This window comes from Anthonomus grandis, chromosome 5 (assembly GCF_022605725.1).
Source record: "Anthonomus grandis grandis chromosome 5, icAntGran1.3, whole genome shotgun sequence".
NCBI lineage: Eukaryota > Metazoa > Arthropoda > Insecta > Coleoptera > Curculionidae > Anthonomus > Anthonomus grandis.
The window spans coordinates 4,046,499-4,067,759 of NC_065550.1; the positions used below are offsets into that span (position 1 = coordinate 4,046,499).

Genomic DNA, 21,261 nt, shown 5'->3' on the forward strand with positions numbered 1-21,261 from the left:
ATGGTCTTCTATACGTATTTCCCGAGGTATTTCCTCCTGCACTTCGTCAATGACGTCAATCCTATCCGGGGTTTCCCTGCTGCTTGTCGGAACCTTAAAAATATCTTGGTTATTTATTAAATTTATACTTATTTCTAATTTCTATTTTTATTTCTTAATCTTGACATTTTTTAGCTTTACCTTTTTAATTTTTTGGTTATCCGGAAACATTTTACGTTTGACTCTATCAACATCCGGATATTTGTTTATGAGACTCGTCGAATAAGAAATATTTGAGTTATCAGAATCCTCTTCTGAATCTTCTTCACTGGAAGGGGAATATTCGCTGCCTGATATAACACTTTCATCAGTACAATTATCCATATAGTCTAAAAATTTAATTTATGTACATGGGTAGGTATGTATGTAATAATAACTCAAGTAATGTATATTATATATGTATTTTTTTAAATAAAAAATTGAATCGCATCAAGGGGGTAAATTGTTATTAAAAAGAGATCATTAATTCATAAAGGTAGTAAAAAATGTTTTAATATGCTTACCTGCTTTAGAGTTAACCTTCTTCTGAAGCCCACTAGTGCTTGGCTGCTCCAAAATCACCGCATTGGTATTGACCTCTAAGGAAGTACAAAATACAGTTTCTATCTACAAAAAAATTCTCTATTCGGACTTGCCTTTATTTAAAACACATATTTTCTTGTTTTTTACTAATTCTAACATTCTTTTATTTCTCGACCCCATGTTGAACGATGTGATAAACAACAAACATAACCTTAAAATGTCACATGGCACCTACCATGTAAATAAAACTTTTCCACTATCTAGTGGATAAAGGTGCTATGTCCTTAAATATGGACATAGCACCTTTATCTAATTAAAAAGGGTACTTAGTAATAGGACATAGTACCTTTATCAATTAAAATAATCCTTATTATTAACAATTTAAGAATCTTGAGTTATTCAGGGGTTGTATTACGACTTTATTAACCAAATATACAAATAAGTCATTTTTTGAAAAAAATGGACATAGCACCTTTATCAACTCGTGTCTTCAAATTACACATGTTAGCCAAGAAGTTCAGCACTTCTCTGTTAAGTGGACTTCGATGTGTTACCATCTTACTATAATTTTTTGTATAATTTTTGTTATTTGATTGAATTTTGAAATGGTCATGTCATTTAACGATAATGGAATCTAATATTTAAAATTGGGTAAGAAATTCCTTCTCCCGAACTCTTTATTCAGCAATTTATATATTGTTCAGTATGGCAAAATCACCTATTTGTGATCCTTTAAATTAGTTATGTTGTTAAATAAATTTTATTAATGCTTTTCAGTGTTTTATTATGAACACAAAATTCCAAAACTTCGTTATTATGACTAAAAAAAATATATATAAAACAGTACAGAAAATTATCATTTTAATCCAATAATTCACACAAAAAAAGTCTCAGGCCAAAAAAGAAAGAGTTAAAAATTTATCAACATTATCTAATAACAATCAATCTGTCAACACTGTACATGAGTACTAACGAGAACTCTTCTTTTTTAGCCTCAAACACACAAGAAAATAATAATAGTGACCAGTACCACACAAAACAAAATAACTGTAGGACTAAGTAAAGTAAAATAAGTCTTCTTTAGGATGATCCGTGTCTAAGGATATTTGAACTTGTAGGCTACTACTCCTGCCAGGCCGATAATAGCGGTGGCTCCCAAGGTGACCCAAAGTTGAACCTGAAATTTAAAAGTTTATGTGATGAGATGTGTGACAGTGATTGCTCTAACAAGTTACTCTTTTCTAAACACGAATCATTTTTAGAGCAAATTATGTTTATGCAGTGTTTAAATATATCTACAGGGTGACCTATTTACCATGTGTGACTATTGCTATTTCCGAAACTATAGGAGATACGAGGGCAGTTAAATTAGAAAAAAGTTGCCAATTTTGATGCTTATTCTAAATTCCTAAATTCTTTTACAGCGTTGCAAAATGTTTTTTAGTTCGTGAATTACACGGTGATTTATAAAAACGCCAAAAATCCTTGGGTGTTATATTAGGCGATCTTGCGGGCCAATTTAAACGACCGTTATTACCAATAAAACAAATATTATCATGAATAAAAAATGGCGCGAAAGTTTGATGACTTCTGTCAAAAATATTATTTTTGTTTGGTATTCATGACAACGCACACTTCAACTACTGTCATAGTTAACTAAATTGAACGGATAATATCAATAAGAATCATAATTTAAAACAACATTTGTTAACATTTAGATTAGGGTTTATCGGGTTTAACGCTAATAACCACTAGTTTAATAAGCTTAAGCTTTTAATTAATTAAATTTTAAATCATAAAGAAAAGAATAAACGTTTAAAAGTATTTAAGTTTTTGACAATTAAAAAAGTCAGATCCGCACTAAGGAAAAATTCCTGATAATGATTATTAATACGTTGAAACGTTGGACAACATATGAATGAGATACATCATTTTATAGGGAATAAAAAATGCTTTCAAAATAAGTTATAAAAAATGCAGATCCGTATAAATAAAAAGAAATTGATAGCCGTTGCCAAGATACCAAACGTCGTAAAATAAAATTAAAGGTGAAGTTTTGTAGAGCACAAAAAACTATAAAACTTTATTTTTAAAAGTAAGTTTCTAAAAACAATAGTTTTGGAAATTTAAAAAAAAAAATAAATTTGGCGTTTTTTGCATTTTTTGCAACGCCGTAAAACGATTTAAAAGAAGCATCAAAATTGTCAACTTTTTTCTAATTTAACTGCCCTCGTATCTCCTATAGTTTCGGAATTAGCAATAGTCACATATAGCAAATAGGACACCCTGTATAGTATACAGGTAGTAGAAGCAATCCTTTAAGACGATTTACGCTTACATAAGTTTGGACATTTTAAGTCAAACATGTATAGGTCAAAATCCGTTTTTAAATTTTTTATTGCAACTTTTGCATTTTTTCAATGAATACCCAAATTTCACAATTAGTCGGTAATACAGCGCAAGACCAGAAGAAGCATCTGTGTTAACTGAGAGAAAAAATAGACATTGAAACGTGAAAAATTATTGTAGAGTTGAAATAAAATATTTTTGCTTAATTTTTATTTTTGTTGGATATAGGTCAAAAAAACTACTTCAGACGATCAATTGTATATTTTTTCGACGTTTCGATCTCTATAGATCATCCTCAGGACTCTAAAAGATACATAAAAAGCAAATAAAATTATTAAAATAAAAATCAATTGACCCAATTTTATACAACTAAAATCACATTAAATAATATTAATTATTTTGAAAATTTACAATAAAACTTAAACAAAATTAAAAAAAAAACACTCACTTATACAGGGTGTTACTTAAAGGTATGTCATAATTTAAAAGGGACATTCCTGGACCGATTTTAAGTCAAAAAGTTCATATAAACATGGGTCCTAAAATGATTAGTTTTTAGGATACAGGGTGTTAAAGTTTTATTTTTTTTTGTTTTTAATAAATTTTTCAAATACGGTTTAAAATATTGAACTGAATTTTGGCACAGGATATTATGGCATAAAAACACATTTTTTTGATGTTCACCTACTTTTTTTTAACAACCAGTGGCGTATCTATGATGAATTTTTAATACAATTTTACAAAAAAAATACTACGCCATTGACTTACGAAAAAAATTATGATTTTATCTTAATTATCAATCAATTATAAACAAAAAATTCCTCCATGACTTTTGGCGTAAATCTTACCGTTTGGGTATAATCGTTAATTAAAAAAACGTCTTTTATGCATAAAATGCATATTTAAAAATTATGGAAATAAATCAAGTTAGCTTTGCTCGTTGCCAGCAACTGTTTTTTTTGTTGTTGTAAACATTATGACACTGACATTAATGAGTATTTTTGATTGTGTTAAGTTTGATTTTATTTTCAGTTTTTATTAGGTACATTTTTTAAAATATTTATTTTCAAGCTATTTTTTAGAAACTGTTGAACAAAAAGCAACAACAATTAAATACAATACATACATACATAATTTACAACAAATGTTGGAAATGACCACCTCTTGCCTCTATGCAGGCTTCTGCTCTTCTTCTCATAGAATCACGAACTCTTTCGAAAATTCCAGGCGTGTTTCGTATAGTTTTACATCCGTCAATAATTCTATTTCTTAGTTCTTCTAATGTCACAATTGGTGTCTGATAAACCAATGTTTTTAGGTGTCCCCACAAAAAAAAATCTAGGCTATTTAACTCAGGTGATCTAGGTGGCCAAAACTGTGGTCCTCCACGGCCTATCCATTTATTTCGGTAGACTCTATTCAAATGCTCACGAGCCAATATGCTAAAGTGGGCTGGAGCACTATCATGCATAAACCAAAGTTGTTGCCGTAACTGAAGAGGAACATCTTCGAGAAGCAAAGGCAAATCATTTTGGAGAAAATTACAATAATTCTGTCGTTAAGGCGTCCTGGTAAAAAAGATGGTCCAATTAAATGATCAGATACGATACCGATCCAAACGTTTATTGAAAATTGTTCCTGAAAATGTGTCTCTGTAATCGCATGAGGGTTTTCTTGAGCCCAGTAATGATTGTTATGGAAATTGATTATTGCATTTCTGGAAAAATTAGCTTCGTCCGTAAACAAGATGTTCGCACCAAATTGAGGATTTTGTGTTACTTTTTGGAGATACCATGTACAAAATTGCGTACGCGGTTCATAATCTCTAAGAAGCAATGCCTGAACCCTTTGTATGCGAAAAGGATATAACAAAGAATCCCTTAAAATTTCCCATACCGTCTTGTAGCAGATGTTCAATACCATACCAATTTTTCGTGTACTTGTGGTCGGATCCTCTTCGACTGCATGTAGGACAGCCTCTTCAACTGCCGGTGTCCTAACTGTACGGGGCATTCCCTCGGCAGAATTAGCCTTAAAACTCCCAGATTCAGCCAGAAGACGATGAATGTTTATACATATTCTTCTATCTGGGACAGCGCGATTAGGATACCTTTCTTGATACAAACGCCGCGCCTCCATAGCATTACCATTGGCCATAAAGGAAATGCATTTGCGTCATTTCCAAATTAGAATAATCTACCATTTTTCAACTAGTACAATTCACGTTTTAAGATCCAAAGGGTACTAAAAACAAACTGTCAAGAATAATCACTAACGCAAGTGACATAATGTTTAAAACAACAAAAAACAATTTCTGGCAACGAGCAAAGCTAACTTGATTTATTTCCATAATTTAATAAAGATGCATTTTATGCATAAAAGACGTTTTTTTTTAATTAACGATTACACCCAAACGGTAAGATTTACGGCAAAAGTCATGGAGGAATTTTTTGTTTATAATTGAATGATAATTAAGATAAAATCATAATTTTTTTCGTAAGTCAATGGCTTAGTATTTTTTTTGTAAAATTGTATTAAAAATTCATCATAGATACGCCACTGGTTGTTAAAAAAAAGTAGGTGAACATCTAAAAAATGTGTTTTTATGCCATAATATACTGTGCCAAAATTCAGTTTAATATTTTAAACCGTATTTAAAAAAATTATTAAAAACGAAAAAAATAAATAAAACTTTAACACCCTGCATCTTAAAAACTAAGCATTTTAGGACCCATGTTTATATAAACTTTTCGACTTAAAATCGGTCCAGGAATGTCCCTTTTAAATTATGACATACCTTTAAGTAACACCCTGTATATATTGTAGATCGTCCTCGTCAATTATAATCTGTAATATCATAATCAATATAAGAGATTCATAGATCCTTGCGTGCTCCAGAGTTTTTAATATTTATTTTTTTCTTCGATTTTATTTTTTTCGAATTTTTGATGATAAATTCATGTATACAGGGTGAACCAAAAATAAGCAACAACCATCAACTTCAATTTTTTAAACGGAAACACCTATTTTTTATTCCATTTTTGAATTCTGCATAGAATTCTAAGTATATTTTGTATACCATGACTTATACCTAATACTAACATTATTAATAAATTTGCAACTGTTTGGGTCATTTGAGCATATTCAAACATGTTTTTTCGTAGTTTTTTAACAGGTATATTTGATTGTTGACACCTTGTCACTATTTAATCGCATGGAAACAGTATGTATTACTTTACGTAAATGTCAGTAACTGTCAAGTGCAGTTGCAAAGTTTAAATGTATGGCGCGTTTAACTGAAAAACAAAGAATTGAAATTTTGATGATAGGATATAGCGATAAGACTCGAACACAGGCCGAACTTTGCGATCCGTTTAACAATAAGTACCCGGAGATATTACTTACATTCGGTAGTAAGCAAAATTGAAAAAAAATTTAGATTCTGGTCATGTTAGAGACAAATACGACCTGGACCGTCCCACGCTTCCAGAAAACAGACAATTAGATATTTTGCTCGATTTACAATAAAATCCACATAAATCAACTGGACAAGTTGCTGCAGATCAGTTGGTTAGTAAATCATGTAATCTAAAATATTTGCATAGGAATAAATGACATCCATATAAAATTCATTTAATTCAGGAGCTTATTGAAAATGATCACATCCGCAGAATAGAGTTTTGCGAAATAATGATGAATAAATGTAATGCAAACCGACAATTTTTAAGTAAGATTGTTTTTTTTTCCGACGAGGCAACTTTTTTTTAAATGGTTCTGTAAATAGGCAAAATTTTCGTTATTGGGCACCAGAAAATCCACACTGGAGTATGGAAAGTTACACACAATGTCCTAAGAAGTTAAACGTATGGGCAGAAATTGTGGGCACGTCAATTGTGGGTCCCTATTTTATTGAGGGCGCACTTACCTCTGTAAAATATTTGGAGTTGCTTCAAAATCAGATAGTACATTAATACCTAGTTTAATTGGACATAGTTATGTATAACGCGACCAAGCGCCAAATTCGTTTTTTTGGTATTATTGTGTCATCTGACGGCCAAATACCATGTTTATCTACGAAAAAAATCTCGAGTGTTAAAAAAATAGGTAATATATCACGTGATATTTGTCAAATTTTGATCATTTTTCTCGCAGAACATTTACCAAACTTAGCTAGGAAATATCAACAGACGTTTCTTGAGTGATTTAATTTAAATTTAAAAAAAATGCTGACTGCTATTTTACTAAATTAGAGGTATTTTACTCATTTAGAGGTAAGTAGATACCAACTATCTAGTGCTACTATGAAATGGCGCAGTAACAGAACTTCGAGTAATAGACAGCCGTTAGTTGTTACAAAGAAACTCTAGTTTTATTTGAAGTTTTTCAAGGTATACTATAGCTATGCAGTTGTAATTTGCTTAGCTTATTATGTTAATAAATAAAATGGTTTAGTTTTACTGTAATTTTGTTGTTTCTTTAAAAGAAAAAGTGCTTTTACAGGATTTTCTAAAAGATCTGTAAGGGTTTTAAATAGTCACTTTTCTTCAGCTCTTCATAAACCACCTTAATGAAAAATAGGGCTGTCAGTCGAAATATATAGTCTAAAAAGAAAATACATGGCATTGCATAAACGCGCTATGCGAAGTTTGCGAAGTATGCGAAGTTTGGCGTGTGGTTAAATTTTGTAAAATAAAAAACCTAAAATAAGTAAAAAAGCATAACCAGACTAGGTGACATTATTTATCATAACTTCTAAAATTTATTATTTTTTGCTAAAAGCTTACATAATATAATTTGAAATAGTGTCTTGGATATAGCTTGTAGGCTTGAGCTTCGAAGTCGTGAATTTGAATTCACAGGTATAACTGTTAACGCGATTTTCTATTCACTGTGAATATAACCTGTGAATGTGAATTCACGATTGAGCGCCGGTTGGCGAGATTGCTTATCGTGTAGTGTAATATCATGGCAGTGAAGTCGCATAATAATAAGAAAAGCATTACTATTCTGTGTTTACTGTATCGTGATTGTTTATACCCAGATACAAATATTAAGGGGGATAAAAGTAAATTAAAAATTGGAGACAATACCATTGACAATGACAACAATGATTCATTGTTGTCATATTTGAAAAAATATATATTTTCATAAACATTTTCAAAACTTATATCACTATGTCCTAATAAGAAATAATTGTCTTAAAAGTTTAAAATAATGATAAGAACAAACATATTTTAATATTCGACCTTTCTCAGAAATGGATAAATTAAAATATTCTATCATAATAAAAATTTCAGTAAAAAAAAACTAAATAAGCATAACAATATAAAATATAATTATTCACGAGATCGCTACGTAAAGTAATTCTTTATAAATCTAAAATAAAATAATTAAAAAAATAAAATATAGACTTTTAAATTATAACAAACCTAAAATAACTTCTCCTTTTATATAATAAAAATATATTAATAGCATTAAAAACTTTTTATAAAAAATATAGTAATTATCCTAAAAATTTGGTATTACTATTCAAAAAAAGTAAAATTTGAGTTTTTCTGGTACTAAGTCGACTTCGTCTCTCCGACACAAATAGTCCAGCTTTTGAAAAAAGCCTTTCACAGGGCACGGAAGTCGCAATGGCACTAAGGCGTTCTTGGGCAACTAAAGCAATATGGGGAAACATGTGCTTATTTTCTCTCCACCATTTTAATGGATCCTCTTTTCTCTGTAGTCTTTCATAGTCTAAAAATCTCTGAATTTCAACAATTGCTTTGCTAGTGGATGTACCTATTATTGGTTGGTCTTTTGCAGCAATTTCGTCAAATTCGGCCCATATTTCGTCATCGCTATTTATAGCATCAGAAGGTATTTTAGATATACCGTTTCTTTCTTTATCTTTGTCGATGCATTGTTGAACTGAAAACTTTTCAGCAACTAGGCTTATAACATTTTTTCTTGCAATCTCTGCATTATTTTTATCCTTAAAGGCAATTTGTTTAAACCGTGGGTCAAGAAATAACGCTATAGATAGAGTATTGCTGTTTTCTAACTTTCCAAACCTCTCATCAAGTGAATTACTAATTTTTTTTACAATATTTTTTATACATTCTAGAAACTGTTGCTTTGCGAAATTATTATTAATTGAAATTAATCCATTGGTAAATTGAATTACAAGCGATGCGATCAAATATTTTTCACTAGACACTGTTCGCGTCACTTTTTCAAACGGCTTTCAAATTTGACAAAGTTGCCGCAAAATATCCCATTCATGTGTTGTTAAATGATTAGCCGCATCCATGTTAGTTAGAGCCATTGTGGTTTTTACTGCCTCCTTTAGTAATAAAAATCTTTCCAACATAAAAAATGTGGAATTCCACCGCGTGGACACGTCCTGTAATAATTTTAATGGATTTCCACTTCCCTGCGATTTCTGATATGCTAGTAATTTAGATGTAGCCGAATGACTCTTTTTAAAATGCCCTACGATACCCTTTACCTTGGTAATTATTTCAGTTATTTTTTCTTCTTTTAAGCCATCATTCACGACAAGGTTTATGGTATGGGCAAAACAACCAAAATGTATCCAACCTAATTCGTTCTGAATTGCAGCTTTAATATTGGCTGCATTATCAGAAACGACCATCAGAATTTTATTTTCTACGTTCCATTCTTTAAGCACCCTTTTTAATTCAGCAGCAAGGTTTATGGAAGTATGTTAAGCCGATAAATTTGAGCACTCTAAAAGAAGCGAGATTGGTACAAAATTCTCGTTCAGAAAATGCACTGTGATAGCCATAAAATTCTCCATATTTATCGACGTCCAACAGTCTGTAGTAACACACAGTTTCTTAGAACTTCTCAAAAGAAGACGAGTGTCGTTTAAACATTTTTCGTACATTGCAGGTATGAGTGTTCTTGATATTGTGTGTCTTGATGGTAATTCATAAGACGGATTTAAAGCTGCTACAAATTCACGGAAGGCAGGTTCCTCTACAATTCTAAACGGTTGAAAACTCTCTGTAAAAAGAGCCAGCAGCTTTTTGGTGTTACTCTTTTAGGAATGTATGCAGAGATAGCAGTTTCACGAGGTCCTATAATACGCCCCGAATTAGAATGCAATGGCTTTAAAGAACTATACTCTATTTCAGAAGTGTATAGAGCAATAAACTGGGGAATTCCGTTCTGTTTGGGTACATTTCGTGGTAGTTCATAGGCGCAGGTACTTATAATATTTATGAATTTAATTTTCACGGATTAAATGCCTTTATTTTGAAAGAGATTAAATACTAAATAAATACTTTTAATCCTTTTGTATAGGTACCTATCTTTTAACGCTTTGTAACATGCAAAAATGGGGTCAGGTAATATATACAGACTATAAATACTTTTAAATCATATTTTAAACGTTAGTAGTCACTGCTACGCTGTAGTGTAATCACAATATTATTATCCCAATATTTAAAAAATGGAGGTATTCAGTCCAACGAAAAGATAAAAATTCTCCACTATCGCTGAGTGAAAAAGTTATTATTTTAAATGTACATGATTGCATAAAACACGATTACCCTAGTTTTACTGTGCAAGAAATTGTTGAAAAATGTTCTCGAATGAGTGGAATTGGAAAGTCCACCATTTTCAAATTGTTGCGGGAAAGAAAAGTAGCAGGTCAAGTGGAATCTCCCAAGCAAAAGCCAGGACGACCTACAAAAGTCCTTGATGAAAATGCTAAATGTATAATTCGAAGAAAAGTTCACTCTTTTTATTTTAAAAAGGACATAGACAAAATTTTAATGGAGCTTGGCCGAGATGACAGTATTCCGTTGATAAGTAGAAAACTTTTATGGAAAACTTTAAAAAATATGGATTTTGCCTGGGAAAAGCATAACCGCAAAGCACTTTTACTGGAGAGCGACGAAATTGTTTGTTGGAGACGACAATACTTGAGAAGTATCAAGCAGTACCGCAGGGAGCAAAAGAAAGTTTTTTATCTTGATGAGACGTGGATTAACGAAGGTTATATAGTCCAAAAAATGTGGCAAGACAAAAATTTAACCAGTGCTCGCCAAGCTTTCATAGAAGGCCTGTCTACGGGTATTAAAGTACCTTCGGGAAAAGGAAAAAGACTTATAATCACACATATTGGAAGCGAAGAGAGATTTTTAAAAGAAGGTCTGCTAACCTTTGAGTCGACTCGCACAGGAGATTACCATGAAGACATGAACTCAGACGTTTTCGAGGACTATTTTGGTGAAATGATAAAATTTCTTCCGGCTAATTCGGTGGTGGTTATGGATAACGCAAGCTATCATTCACGGCGAATAGAGAAGACGCCAACTTCAAGTTGGAGAAAGCAAGAAATTATCGATTGGCTGACTGCAAAAGGTATTGCGTTTGAAGCAAATTTGATAAAAAAAGAACTGCTGGCAATAGCAAACTTACACAAAACTCGTTTCATGAAATACGCCGTGGAAGATATAGCCGAAAAATATAATATAACTGTACTGCGCTTACCGCCATATCATTGCGAACTAAATCCTATAGAACTGATATGGGCGCAGGTAAAAGGATTTGTAGCAAGACAAAACACGACTTTTAAAATGAAAGATGTTAAGCTACTGTTTGATCAAGCCATTACGGAAGCGACACCAGAGAATTGGCAAAAAGCAGTCCAGCATGTAATTAAGCAAGAGGACAAAATGTGGGATCTTGACAACCTCATCGATCCTTTAATTATAATGTCAAGAGGTGATGATGACAGTTCGTCAGATGACGAAGAAGACTACAATCTATTATAATTTAAAATTGTTATACACTGTTCAAAAAGTGCCAGATCCAAAAGTGACATTTTCAACTGTTTTACTCTACATATTATGTTCAATAAATTTGTGAAAAAAATATATTATTCCATTTAAACAAAAGTAACTTTCTAAAATAAAATAGCATTTAAGTACATTAATTATAAGGTAAAAAACAAGTCCCAGTTGCACGCCTTTGGCGAACCGTTTTCAATGTTTATCAGTGGGTAACAATGGGCAAAACTCATAAATTGACCCAAAACCGAGTGGCACTACCTGCAATCAACGAAAAGAAAGAATTTTACATTGAAACTAATACCCAACTAAGGTAGTGGCATAAAATATTGGTGGATCACCAGGTACCACTTTTGCATACCTAATGAGGTTTTATTGCTCTACACATTTCTGAAATAGAGTATAGGAATATCTGGTTGGTCACTGCTTTACTCTGTGCTTTTTGGATTTCTTGCAGCTTTGGAAATACTTGATACTGCAACACTTTCACCAGTAGTCAACTGCGACAATTGAGATTTCTAAAAAAATTTAAATAGTGATAAATAACATCACGTATAAACGAAAATGATGATAAATAAAACGCATCAAAGACATTTATGAGCGTCCATTTCTGAAATATTCTCTACCTTATAAAGAATAAATTTAAATTAATAAGTAGGATCATCAGCTCCAAAAACCTAGAATAAAAGTGGAAAATTGCACAAAAAATATGACATAATTTTCCTACCTTATTTTCTAAGTCCGGTGAACACTCTTCGTTTGTAAAACCTAAGGAGACTGTGGGATGCTTGATTTCCATGTGTTTTTTCAAATTTTATGTACTAGTCTTGTAGGATAATTTTGCACTACACAAATTACATTTTGCATAACTTTCGTCCAATTGAGTAAAAAAGTTCCATAAATAACTTATTTTTCTTCGTTTCGCAGGTAACGGCATATTTCAATTATAAAACTAATATTCAGTCTCTCACAAGCTAAAACTAAATTATTAATAAGAAAAAATCCTTTTGGTCAAAGAAGCAAGCTTACCTACTTGGGTAGCTAGTTACCACAAATCATTTATTATTTATGTGAAAACGCCTCGTTCACAATTTTGCTATTCACTTTGTACTTACTATCAAACTGTTAATAAGAAAGATACAGATAATGAAACCGATTAAAATATATTAATGTAAGAATTTAAAATATACATAGGCACTAAATGGCTATCAATATCAATCGAATCATAAGTTAACATCTATTCCCACCAAAATTCCTGCTATAAGCTACGACCAAAACGATGTCTCCGATTGACATAAATCTATCGCCTATCCGTCTCTCTCGTTTCTCTCCACAAGCGAGAGAGACGGATAGATGATGGGAATCGGATAGTCTGTTTAGCGACGGCCAATCGCTGATGCGAGATTGGGCGCGAACGAATACGATTGAATGTGGAATAGGTTCTTACTTCTTTCGGTTAATTTTGACGCGTATTGGTTTGTCTCAATGTGAATGCGCCTTTCTCATTCACATTTTGACATTTCACAGTTTATTTTTAAGTTGTCATCAAGTCGTGAATGTGATTTTTTATTCACAGTGAATGATTCACAGGTAGTGAAATTTTGCTCAACTCTAATAGCTTGCAAAAATCAGATCTGTATTAGATTTTATTGATTTTTAAGGGCATTCGAAACTTAATTGTGTTTTCCCACAATTGTTATTCTGGCGCTTGGTCGCGTTATGCATAACTACGTCCAATTGCACTTTATCCAGATGGTGAAAACCCATTTATACCAGCAGATTCGATATTTCCCCCCCCACAGATTACCTTACCAACATTTTTATAAAAGGTAAAAAACACGAAATCTACAGCATCACAATTACATTTAATAAAATAACGAAGGTTACATGTTTCGCTCGACTAGAGCATCATCAGACCTAAACAATAATTAAAATTATGTAACCCGAAAACAGGAGAATTCAACAAAAACTTACCATAACATACACAAAACACCTAATATTTAAGTAAACAAAGATTACAATAAAGTGGCACTATCTATGTACAAAGAACTCAACTAAACAATCAAATCCTTTATACATTTCAGAAATCTAACCATTATTTAAGAGTCTCGAACTACTTGAGGTTATTAAAAACTAGGTGGCCATCAAAATCAAACCTTTCATTAACACAGGACAGATCTGGGCTTTTAAAAGCTTTACTAATCTCCATTGTCTCCAACAAGTCTAGTTTTTTACTTTTGTTGCATTGATGCAGTATTTTTATATTTTGGCTGTCAGGAAAATCATGTCTGGAGTCGAGAAGGTGATTAGCAAAAGCTGATCTGGTCACTGTGATTTCGGTATTTTTAAATTTATTGTATTGGGCCTTGTGTTCACTAATCCTAGTAGAAATCTTCCTACCAGACTGGCCGACGTACACTGCAGGGCACTCTTTACACCTAATCTCATAAACTCCTGGAGAAGATAGCGGGGGTAGTTTATCTTTAGTTTTAATTAGATGTCTATTTAAGGTATTATTGGTTTTAAAAGCTGCGGTTATGCCAAAGGGAGAAAAAAAGCGGGATAATTGTGACGAAATTGGTCCAAAATAAGTAAACGACCTAAAAGTTTTGATATTGTTTGTTTGTTGTCTGATAAAATTAAATGATAATTTATACTTGTTCACATATTGAAAATACATTTTATATATAGGTTTAAGAGGGAAAAAGTTACTGACTGCTAGTTGTTTAATGGTAAGGAATTCTTTTTTAAAAGCTTCACGAGAAAGTGGAATGTTAAAAAGTCTGTAAAATAAAGAATGAAAAGCAGCAAATTTATGTGAGGACGGTGATGTTGAATTATATTGTATAATATTATCTGTTGTTGCTTGTTTACGAAATATTTCAAAGGATATCTTATTTCTTTCCCTCTTAAGTAATAAATCTAAGAATGGTAAGGTGTTGTTCTGTTCTCGTTCGATTGTGAACTCAATTTTAGAGTGAAGAGAGTTGACATAATTATGGAAATTTGTAAGCTCTACCTCACTTCCATTCCAAATCAAACATATATCATCCACATACCGTTTATAAAAGATGATGTTATTTTTAAAATTACTGCTCATTATTTTTGTTTCTAAGTTGCTAAGAAATACTTCACTAAGAAATGGCGATAAAGAACAGCCCATTGCTAGACCTTCTTTTTGTTTGAAAAAACGGTTGTTAAATTGGAAAAAATTTTGATCTAACACAGTAGAAAGAAGCAAAAGTAGATTTTCCACCAAAAGTGAATCAAGTTTCCCCCTGAGAAGATCTTTGACTAAGACCAGACAATCAGCGGGTGGAATGCTTGGAAATAAGTTTTTCACGTCTAGTGATATAAGCTGGGCTGTATCTGGAAGGTGAACATTCTGAATGCTTTTGGCAAAATTCACTGAATTTGTTACAGAATATGGTGCTTTGAAGTTTGAGACATTTCTAAGAACGTTGTTAAGCCAAGATGATAACTGGTAACAAGGGGAGTCAACAAAGGAAACCACAGGTCTAATTGGCATGCTAGTTTTATGGACTTTTGGCAACCCATATAATAGAGGTGTTTTAGGGTTCATGGGATATAGTTTTTGTTTTGTAGAATTAAAATATTCTAAGGTTACCAAGGTCATGTCTAAGACTTTTTTTAATTTATTAAAGAATGGACCTGTCGGATCTCTGTCGACCTTTTCAAAGTCTTCTGTGTTTAGAAAATCCATTACTTTATTTATGTAATCGTCTCTTTTTAAGGCAAGTAAGCATGATCCCTTATCGGCTTTTGTGAAAACTATATCGTTGTCCCTCATTTTCTTTTTTATAGATCTTAATATTTTGTTGTTGTTTTGATTTATTCTCTGTTTATTGTTAAGGAAACAATTTTGATTTAAAAAGGAAATTATTCTTGCTCTTAAAATGTTCTTATTTGATATATCCGTTGACTGTAGAGCATTTTCAGCCTCTACAGCCAATGTTTCCCTAACACATCGGTCGGTTCTGGTAGGAAGATTAAATTTTAAATTGTTGTTAAGAAATTTTAATTCGACTTCAGAAAAAGAAACATCACTAAGGTTCATAAATCTATCGTGAAAAACATGACTAAAATTTCTTATGCGATATTCGTGGAAATCATTGAGTCTAAGTGAAGTTATATATTTGTTTTTAAGGTTACTAAGTTTCTTGTGTAATCTATTAAAAGTAGTAGAGCCGAAAGTTGTTACTTCATCTCTGAATTTACAATCCAAATAAATAAATTCCGCATAATGTAATAAGTTGTTAAGTTTGAAAAATAAAAACTTTAATTTTACATTGACGTTGTTTAAGTTCCTGTAGTGGTCTTTAATTTCTTCTTTCAACCATGATTTTCTCGCCAGGTCTAAGGCTTTTCTACCTGCATGAGTCCTTGTTTTGCATCGCAAAGAAACGAAATTTGGCGTAAGGTGAAAAAGCAAGCATTGTTGAATAAACCATATCTTCAGTAGGTAATTCTTCCTTGAGATAAGGTTTTTCTGGTAGAGGCGGATGAGTGAAGCTTGATTAGCATTATTTTTTTTCTCCTTACGCCAAATTTCGTTTCTTTGCGATGCAAAACAAGGACTCATGCAGGTAGAAAAGCCTTAGACCTGGCGAGAAAATCATGGTTGAAAGAAGAAATTAAAGACCACTACAGGAACTTAAACAACGTCAATGTAAAATTAAAGTTTTTATTTTTCAAACTTAACAACTTATTACATTATGCGGAATTTATTTATTTGGATTGTAAATTCAGAGATGAAGTAACAACTTTCGGCTCTACTACTTTTAATAGATTACACAAGAAACTTAGTAACCTTAAAAACAAATATATAACTTCACTTAGACTCAATGATTTCCACGAATATCGCATAAGAAATTTTAGTCATGTTTTTCACGATAGATTTATGAACCTTAGTGATGTTTCTTTTTCTGAAGTCGAATTAAAATTTCTTAACAACAATTTAAAATTTAATCTTCCTACCAGAACCGACCGATGTGTTAGGGAAACATTGGCTGTAGAGGCTGAAAATGCTCTACAGTCAACGGATATATCAAATAAGAACATTTTAAGAGCAAGAATAATTTCCTTTTTAAATCAAAATTGTTTCCTTAACAATAAACAGAGAATAAATCAAAACAACAACAAAATATTAAGATCTATAAAAAAGAAAATGAGGGACAACGATATAGTTTTCACAAAAGCCGATAAGGGATCATGCTTACTTGCCTTAAAAAGAGACGATTACATAAATAAAGTAATGGATTTTCTAAACACAGAAGACTTTGAAAAGGTCGACAGAGATCCGACAGGTCCATTCTTTAATAAATTAAAAAAAGTCTTAGACATGACCTTGGTAACCTTAGAATATTTTAATTCTACAAAACAAAAACTATATCCCATGAACCCTAAAACACCTCTATTATATGGGTTGCCAAAAGTCCATAAAACTAGCATGCCAATTAGACCTGTGGTTTCCTTTGTTGACTCCCCTTGTTACCAGTTATCATCTTGGCTTAACAACGTTCTTAGAAATGTCTCAAACTTCAAAGCACCATATTCTGTAACAAATTCAGTGAATTTTGCCAAAAGCATTCAGAATGTTCACCTTCCAGATACAGCCCAGCTTATATCACTAGACGTGAAAAACTTATTTCCAAGCATTCCACCCGCTGATTGTCTGGTCTTAGTCAAAGATCTTCTCAGGGGGAAACTTGATTCACTTTTGGTGGAAAATCTACTTTTGCTTCTTTCTACTGTGTTAGATCAAAATTTTTTCCAATTTAACAACCGTTTTTTCAAACAAAAAGAAGGTCTAGCAATGGGCTGTTCTTTATCGCCATTTCTTAGTGAAGTATTTCTTAGCAACTTAGAAACAAAAATAATGAGCAGTAATTTTAAAAATAACATCATCTTTTATAAACGGTATGTGGATGATATATGTTTGATTTGGAATGGAAGTGAGGTAGAGCTTACAAATTTCCATAATTATGTCAACTCTCTTCACTCTAAAATTGAGTTCACAATCGAACGAGAACAGAACAACACCTTACCATTCTTAGATTTATTACTTAAGAGGGAAAGAAATAAGATATCCTTTGAAATATTTCGTAAACAAGCAACAACAGATAATATTATACAATATAATTCAACATCACCGTCCTCACATAAATTTGCTGCTTTTCATTCTTTATTTTACAGACTTTTTAACATTCCACTTTCTCGTGAAGCTTTTAAAAAAGAATTCCTTACCATTAAACAACTAGCAGTCAGTAACTTTTTCCCTCTTAAACCTATATATAAAATGTATTTTCAATATGTGAACAAGTATAAATTATCATTTAATTTTATCAGACAACAAACAAACAATATCAAAACTTTTAGGTCGTTTACTTATTTTGGACCAATTTCGTCACAATTATCCCGCTTTTTTTCTCCCTTTGGCATAACCGCAGCTTTTAAAACCAATAATACCTTAAATAGACATCTAATTAAAACTAAAGATAAACTACCCCCGCTATCTTCTCCAGGAGTTTATGAGATTAGGTGTAAAGAGTGCCCTGCAGTGTACGTCGGCCAGTCTGGTAGGAAGATTTCTACTAGGATTAGTGAACACAAGGCCCAATACAATAAATTTAAAAATACCGAAATCACAGTGACCAGATCAGCTTTTGCTAATCACCTTCTCGACTCCAGACATGATTTTCCTGACAGCCAAAATATAAAAATACTGCATCAATGCAACAAAAGTAAAAAACTAGACTTGTTGGAGACAATGGAGATTAGTAAAGCTTTTAAAAGCCCAGATCTGTCCTGTGTTAATGAAAGGTTTGATTTTGATGGCCACCTAGTTTTTAATAACCTCAAGTAGTTCGAGACTCTTAAATAATGGTTAGATTTCTGAAATGTATAAAGGATTTGATTGTTTAGTTGAGTTCTTTGTACATAGATAGTGCCACTTTATTGTAATCTTTGTTTACTTAAATATTAGGTGTTTTGTGTATGTTATGGTAAGTTTTTGTTGAATTCTCCTGTTTTCGGGTTACATAATTTTAATTATTGTTTAGGTCTGATGATGCTCTAGTCGAGCGAAACATGTAACCTTCGTTATTTTATTAAATGTAATTGTGATGCTGTAGATTTCGTGTTTTTTACCTTTTATAAAAGTGTATGACCAGCATCTTTGGGATAATGGATGAGTTTTTCGAGTTACCAACATTTTGCTGAATTTATTAAATGGCCAGCAAGGTCGTCAGATTTAACTCCATTGTATTTTTATGTATGAGTTTATCTAAATTCTAAAGTTTATTTTGATAAACCTGAAAGTTTAGAAGAATTAAAAAATAGAATATTAGCCGAAATACAACAAATCCGGCATCAAACAATAAGTAAAGTATTACAAGAATTTGAATATCGACTTGGTTACTGTCAGGAACTTAATGGTCAACAATTTGAACATTTACTTTAATTTTTTTGTTTTGTTTTTTTTATAAACTGTTTAAAAAATTTATGATTATTTATAAAAAATGTAATCGCAAATTTCTTAATAAATATTGAGGTTAGGTATAGGACATGGTATACAAAATATGCTTTGAATTTTATAGAGAATTAAAAAATAAAATAAAAAATGGGTGTTGTCTATTTAAAAAAATTAAGTTGATAGTCGTAGCTCATTTTTGGTCCACCCTGTATGCATGAATTCATCATCAAAAAAATCGCGACAAAAAATAAAAATTGACCTATCCGAGCGTTTTTTTTTCGAACACACCTCGGAATTTTAAATGAATTTGTTCCAACTTGCGCGTCCTCACCGTGTTTTATTAATAAAAATTTATTATTTGTTAATTAATTTATTGTTCTGACGACGTTATTATTTACCTAATAATAATTAAATATCATAAATAATGATTTTTTTTCAAAATATATTAAATGACATAAAATATCAAATAATTTAAATAAATAATACCTATTTTTAACACCTATTAAATGTGTTTTTTTCACAAAGTAATGAAAAATCTAACTATATTGTTCTTTTATTATCTAAAATTAACTCCACAGCCAACCCACCCAATTAAGAAGTGCCCCAGACAAAATTAAAAATAACTACTGGGGACATACTGAAGCCACTCCTATTTTGGTCAATAAGATTGTTGTTTTATTTTTCATTTGTGTAAATTACAAAAAATGTAATTATAGGGATACAAAGCGATAAAAAATCCTATCAATTTTCAATTTACGCCCCCAAAAAGTTTCAAAATTGCCTCAATATATATATTTTTTAATTATAGCAAAATCAAGAGCTAAAAAACCTTGTGCAAGGCGGCAATAATTACGTATTTAGCGTATGTAGAAGAATCTTCAGAATTTTCAAAGTTTTGTATTGTTTCAATCATCCTCACTTTTTTATCAATATTTTGACCACCTTAATTTTTAGACGCCCCTATAACTTTACCGGACCCTTAAAACCCTCAATTTTTATTATTTTATCGCTCTTAGGATAAAACACTACATTTAATTTATCATAATAATGTTGTATGGCTTTGTAAATACGAATTTATTGTTAAATTACTAAACCTTACCTTTTTGCCTTTAGATTTTCCAGCGCCCTTATCCGCATTATTTTTGCCCTCCGAAGCTCCCGGGCTCGTTCCAAACATTCTTCTCGCATATTCCCGCTCAGAGTTTTTCTGTTTGTTAATGGTGGCACTGACTTGATTAATTTCTTTAGTGATCAAGGGGTCCTCCGGTTCAAGAGATTTCGCTTTTTCTAACAGTTTTAATGCTTGTGGAAGATCATTTTTTGCCACATGAACCTATGGAAATAGTTTTACAGTATTCTAACGTTTTAAAAATTTTTACACTATAAAATTCTCCCTTAAGGTAAGGAAATGAAAATTAAATATAGGGTATTCCTAAATATCGTGTACAAATGAAGAGGTATGACAAAATTTGCCGATAATAAAAAAGCATTTTACATAATCTAACTTTAATTTTACAAATATTTAAAGCTAGACGTTAGTATATAGAGAAGAGTACCTAAGCATGAGGACTAGCATCAGAAAAATGTCTCTAATATTAAATATTTTAATTATTTAATATTAGGGATACATTTTAAATATTTTATACTTTTTAATGTAAAGCAAGTCATTATTGAGCCTACACGACATAATTTTACCACAAACACTTCAAGTCTTATTGATCTACCAGTAATTATTCAAACCTCCACAATAAAAAAAATTGGGCTCTATAAATACAGGGTGATTGATGGTTGATGGTACCTTAGACGTTTACGGAGAACGGAAAATAATTTTTTTTTGAAAATTTGGCAACATGAGTTTTAGATGATGATCTAACGATTAAAAATATTTTTAGCGATGCAGCGTTGCCGCTTATACCAAAAAGTAGAAGCAACTTTGTTATTTTAAATGGAATACCCTGTATATTATAACATATTCTAAAAGGAAATTAAAATCCCTGTCTAAAGAGGTATTATGTTTCTATATCGAAGTAGTTCGGTTTCGGAAAT

The 21,261-nt window shown here is 31.5% G+C and overlaps 1 protein-coding gene across 2 annotated transcripts in view; it reads right to left on the bottom strand.

Annotated features, from left to right (window-relative positions):
• Positions 1–1,405: 1,405 nt before the first annotated feature.
• The window catches only part of LOC126736818 (peptidyl-prolyl cis-trans isomerase FKBP8-like), a 59,284-nt gene continuing 39,428 nt past the window's right edge, over positions 1,406–21,261 (bottom strand). For both annotated transcript variants that reach the window (XM_050441374.1, XM_050441375.1), the window contains exons 7-8: positions 20,315–20,548; positions 1,406–1,738 (exon numbers count right to left, since the gene is read on the bottom strand). In XM_050441374.1, the coding sequence (XP_050297331.1) occupies positions 1,658–1,738; positions 20,315–20,548 (315 nt within the window). In that variant the 3' untranslated portion in view covers positions 1,406–1,657. The remainder of the gene's footprint in view (positions 1,739–20,314; positions 20,549–21,261) is intronic.